The following is a 5,000-nucleotide window of genomic DNA, read 5'->3' as shown; positions in this document are numbered from 1 at the left end:
GAGCCTTTGTCTTCAGAGTGACTTGGCTCCCGAACTCACCGGGCCGTGCAGAAAATGGCCGCCTCGCCAGAGATGACGGCGTCCGTGCCGATCTGCCGGAAGCACAAGGCTCCCCTGGGCCTGTACTGCGTGGAGATGGAAGAGCTGGCTTGCGAGGGCTGTAAAGAGGCTTCGGGGCGCAAGAAATATCGGTTCTGGACATTGCGAGAAGCCGCCGAAGAGCACAAGGTACAGCGTTTTTTGATTTGTACACGCCCTGGTTTTATGGGTCAGGGGCTGTCATATTTAAATCCTGGAGGGCCGCTGCATCTGTGGTGTTCTGCGGTTTTCATTCAACCAGCAGCTGATGGAGGCCGTTGGAAACCGGGTGTGTGGACTCCTTAGCCAGTCAGTGGCTTACAGTAACCCTTCGAAGCAAAATTCAATAAGTGAGGGTTCTAGAACTCCATTGCTTTCAATTTCCTATGGTGATGGTTAAGTCAACTTTAGAATGTTTAGTTAGGAACATTCTAATCACGTGTTTGTGATGTCACACCTGAAAGGGTTAAGCTCTTCTGTGCTGAAACACCAAAAACCAGCAGCCCTCCGGGACTGGAGGCTGACACATATGATACCGAGGGGCTGATCCACATAATATAACGATCAGTGAATATGAGCAGCAATGATTATGAATTACGTGTAAAATTAAGTATAACTGAAGTCCCGTTCTTCTTTACATTGTATGTGAAAAATATTACCACATATTTTAGAACTGCCATTCCCTCTCTTTTAATGTTTCTGTAAAGTATGAGATTAGCAGATGCACTTTCAGATTTTAAATGATTTCTTATAAATCCATTTTAGCTCTAACTTCAGTGTTTTTATTTGTCATATTGCCTGATCAAATGTTTGGAATATTTTTCAAATAAATACATGTATAATAGTTCCTTAAAGGCATACTATGCTGGGTTTTTAACTCGAAAATATGCAGTTAAAAGTTGGACCTGTAGCTAACGTCACCTGGAGCTATGCTGCTAGGGTTTCCAGACATCCAGTTTTTGATTGGAATTTCCGGTTTTCAAGTTATTTGTACAGTTTGTGATCTCCACCGGGCTATGTAAACTAATGTACGGTCTGAGAAATTGATGGGAGAAATTTACCGGTAGTTTCAAAAGAATTTTGAAAAAAAAAAAAAGAGACTCAGGTGAGTACAGAGGAGGAAAGCAGAGAAGGAGAATTCTTTGGTTGCAAAGACAAGCTAAGAAATCCGGCATAGTATGCCTTTTATATAATGGTTAGGGAACTGGGCTTCTAACCCAAAAGGTTGCAGGTTCAATTCCCTCCTTATCTGAATCACTTCAGTGCACATCCAGTACATATGTGTAGCATGACTACTGTATGTTTGCACTAACATCGAGAGCAGCAGTCATGATGTTCTGCCACTAGGGGGAACACAAACACCAGTGAAACACTGGCATTCACACATGAACATTTAATTTTAAACCTTTTTTTTCAAGCAGCGGTACCTGTTGTTTGTCCAATCTGTCCATGAAAGCGCCTCCTGCTTGTCACTTGTCTCACTCCAGGTGGTCCTCAGGATCTCTCGGGACAAGCTGTTGGCGAAAGTGAAGGGACACGAGAAAGCTCAGAGACTCTTTTCCGACATGGCCAAACACCTTAAGGTAGAGTTCTCAGCTCACGTCCGCGGTCGGCCCCGCTCCTGGAGGGCCCGCATCTGGTTCTGCATTTCATACCAGCTTGCACTCGGTTCATCAAGACTATCAACCCTTTCTCTTCGTCTGACATTTAGAGGGGGAATTATTCATAAGATCTGTGTGTGGACCGTTCTTCACGCGCACATATCCTTTTCTGATGGAGGATTGTTAATCTGTAGAAACAGGAAGTCGGGATGATACAGCCCTCTTGGAATGGAGGGCTATATCCAGGCCTGGGTCAAATGCGCATTTGTTTTGGATTCAAATGCTTTTCTACGCTTTTACTTATCTTGTCTGGTGTATTTGAACCAATGAAATACTCAATACAACAAGTGCAAACCCCACCTTCTGGTCATACTGGCAGGCTGGTCACCGGGCAATTGAGCACAGAAGAGTACTCGAATCCAAAACAAATACGCATTTGACCCAGGTCTGGCTATGTCGCAGATCTACAAAAATTCCCGAAACACGCGTGGACAAACGCAACCCTGAAAAACGCATCCGCTGCTTTTGGGTTCCAGAGCCAGGCCCAGCAGACGGAGAGGCAGATAAAAGACGAGTTCGAGATCCTCCACCGTTTTCTGCGGGAGGAAGAGGAGGCCAGGATCGCCGCGCTGAAGGAGGAAGAGGAGCAGAAGCGTCGGACGCTGAAGGAGAGGATTCAGGGGATAACTGAAGAGATGTCCTATGTCTCAGACACAATCAAGACCATCGAGCAGGAGCTGGAAGCTGACGACATCTCCTTCCTGCAGGCAGAGCTAAATTATTAACTGTGCAATCCTAACAGCAGCGTTTCACTCATTTAGACTAAATAAAGATTAGTATTATGAGTATTAACTTTTGCAAATATTATTTGATATTGTTTTAATTAATTCTATTTTTTTTTTGCAGAACTACAAGGACACAGTTTACAAGTATGTGTATTTACTTCCCTCTTTTCTTTCTTTTCCCTCTGCGTTTCGCAGTCCATTTATTATTTACCTTTTTCTCTATTCTCTGTTCTTCCTCTTTTCATTTGCTCCCTGCCTTCACTCGTTTACTGTTGCTCACTTCCTCGCCTCCTCTCTTCCCCTCTTCTCTTTTTCAAAGTCCCTCCTCCTACACTCCAATAATATAAACACACACACACGCCTGCATGCACACACACACACACACACACACATGCGTGCGTACGTACACACTTACACAACCACTTGCACACATACACACACACGTCCGCATGCAAACACACACACGCACACACACGCCCGCATGCACACACACACACACACACACGCGCGCGCGTGCGTGCGTACGTACACACTTACACAACCACTTGCACACATACACACACACGTCCGCATGCAAACACACACACGCACACACACGCCCGCATGCAAACACACACATACACACACACACACCCGCATGCAAACACACACATACACACACACACATGCATACATACATACACACTTACACACCCGCTTGCACACATACACGCACACATACACACACACACACACACGCCCGCATGCAAACACACGCACACATCCGCTTGCACACACACACACACCCCAGAAAGAACTTAACAAATTCATGCATGTAGTGGCAAAATTTTGACTGGCGAAATAGAAAAAAATAGACACGAAGGAAATCTAGCCTTTCAACATATGATATTTAGCATTCAAACATCAAACATATATCGGGATCAAATAGAGCTTCTGTCAAGTTTTCCATAAGCTGAACATCACAGCAACTCAGGCTGTGTCCTAAATGTTTCAGAACGTGGCAGTCCCTGCAGGATCAGCGATGTCAGCCCGGTGTGTACAAGCTGATGTCCAAAGTATCTGAGATGATGAAATTACCAGGCCAGGTAAATAACCTTGCTTTTTCAGACAGTATATCGGCAAATGTACATGAACTCCAGAGTAACCATGTTAATTTGCTCTTTTACATTACATTTTACATTACATTACATTACATTCTTGGAAACAAATTCCATGTAAAAAAAAAAAGCATTAGTTCTACAACAATGACAAAAAATGAAAATAGAAGATATAACTATTTTCTTTCCAGGTCCATGCTGACACAGTGCAAAGGTAAAGCATGTGCTTCCTTCAATTAAACAAAAAATTCTGTTGGAGTAAAACACAAACTCGGGACAGCATTGACTGCAGTGTGTTTGTTTAGGATGTGCAAACCACATCCGGAACCTGAGCCAATCACAGGGGGCCTGATCGACGTGGCCAAACACCTGGGAAATCTCAAGTACCGAGTCTGGGAGAAGATGCTGGCGATTGCACCGTACAGTGAGTACTAGATATTAAAGGGGGCGATTATGGAGGTCATTAGGTTCTATATTCATAGTGATTAAATATTTTGCTTTATGGTGAAAAATATTTCTGGGAGAAGATTCTAGTTAGTAAAGGCTAAATGTAGATGGGTAATTGCATGCTACGTGCTATATTCTTATTAATCATTTGTGGCACTTTGTGTTCATTTTTTGTTTGTTTGTTTGTTTTAATTTTCTGCCAGAGCCCAGTTATGACAGTATTGCTTCAGCTGAGTTTTGTGAGCACCTACATGCTCACATGCATAACATTTGTGAAACATATACAATATACAATGATGTGTAAAAGAGAGTATACCCTCTTTCAATTACAGTATATGGTTTTAAATATTAGGACTTAACTAATCCTCATCCAGGCATCAGCATGTCCTTAGAATGGAAAAATCTAAACTCCCTCTCTCTCTCTCTGTCTCTCTTTCTCTCTCTCTCTCTCTCCCTCCCTCACTCTCCCTCTCTCTCTCTCTCTCTCTCTCTCTCTCTCTCTCTCTCTCTCTCCCTCCCTCACTCTTCCTCTCTCTCACCAGGTCCTGTGTCTCTGGACCCCAACACTGCTACCTGTCGCCTCTCTCTCTCTGAGGGACTGACCAGTCTCAAGTACTGCACGGACAACCCTCAGCTCCCCGACAACCCGGAGAGGTTCACCTCCCGAGCCGAAATGCTGGGGTCTCGGGGCTTCGCCTCCGGGACACACCACTGGGACGTGGACGTGGGGGACAACACCAGCTGGGCGGTGGGCGTGGCCACGCAGTCCGTCCTGAGGAAGGGCCGAAATCGAGGGGTGGGGATCGTGGCCCTGCGTCTGGACAACGGAAGCTACCGCGTGAAAACAGCGCACCTCCCGGAACAGGGGAGGCTGCGGAGGGTGCGGGTCGAGCTGGACTGGAACAACGGAAGAGTTACCTTCTCCGACCCGGTCCGTAACCGCCCTGTCGCGGACGTCGGCTTTCCTTTCACAGAACCGGCGTTTCCATATT

The 5,000-nt window shown here is 45.3% G+C and overlaps 2 protein-coding genes across 4 annotated transcripts in view; one reads left to right on the top strand and one right to left on the bottom strand.

The window, feature by feature from the left end:
- LOC135249304 (protein Niban 1-like) overlaps positions 1–166 on the bottom strand; it is a 16,945-nt gene extending 16,779 nt beyond the window's left edge. For all 3 annotated transcript variants that reach the window (XM_064324818.1, XM_064324820.1, XM_064324819.1), the window contains exon 1: positions 40–166. The gene's annotated coding sequence lies outside the window, so the exon portion shown is untranslated. The remainder of the gene's footprint in view (positions 1–39) is intronic.
- LOC135249316 (E3 ubiquitin-protein ligase TRIM35-like) overlaps positions 1–5,000 on the top strand; it is an 8,504-nt gene that overhangs the window by 379 nt on the left and 3,125 nt on the right. The window contains exons 1-8 of the mRNA XM_064324843.1: positions 1–228; positions 1,566–1,661; positions 2,216–2,446; positions 2,586–2,608; positions 3,459–3,549; positions 3,753–3,775; positions 3,867–3,985; positions 4,551–5,000. The exon at positions 1–228 is cut by the window's left edge and continues 379 nt beyond it; the exon at positions 4,551–5,000 is cut by the window's right edge and continues 3,125 nt beyond it. Of these exons, the coding sequence (XP_064180913.1) occupies positions 55–228; positions 1,566–1,661; positions 2,216–2,446; positions 2,586–2,608; positions 3,459–3,549; positions 3,753–3,775; positions 3,867–3,985; positions 4,551–5,000 (1,207 nt within the window). The 5' untranslated portion in view covers positions 1–54. The remainder of the gene's footprint in view (positions 229–1,565; positions 1,662–2,215; positions 2,447–2,585; positions 2,609–3,458; positions 3,550–3,752; positions 3,776–3,866; positions 3,986–4,550) is intronic.

The sequence above is a fragment of the Anguilla rostrata genome, chromosome 2 (genome assembly GCF_018555375.3).
Source record: "Anguilla rostrata isolate EN2019 chromosome 2, ASM1855537v3, whole genome shotgun sequence".
NCBI lineage: Eukaryota > Metazoa > Chordata > Actinopteri > Anguilliformes > Anguillidae > Anguilla > Anguilla rostrata.
This window is presented reverse-complemented; position numbering and strand designations above follow the sequence as displayed.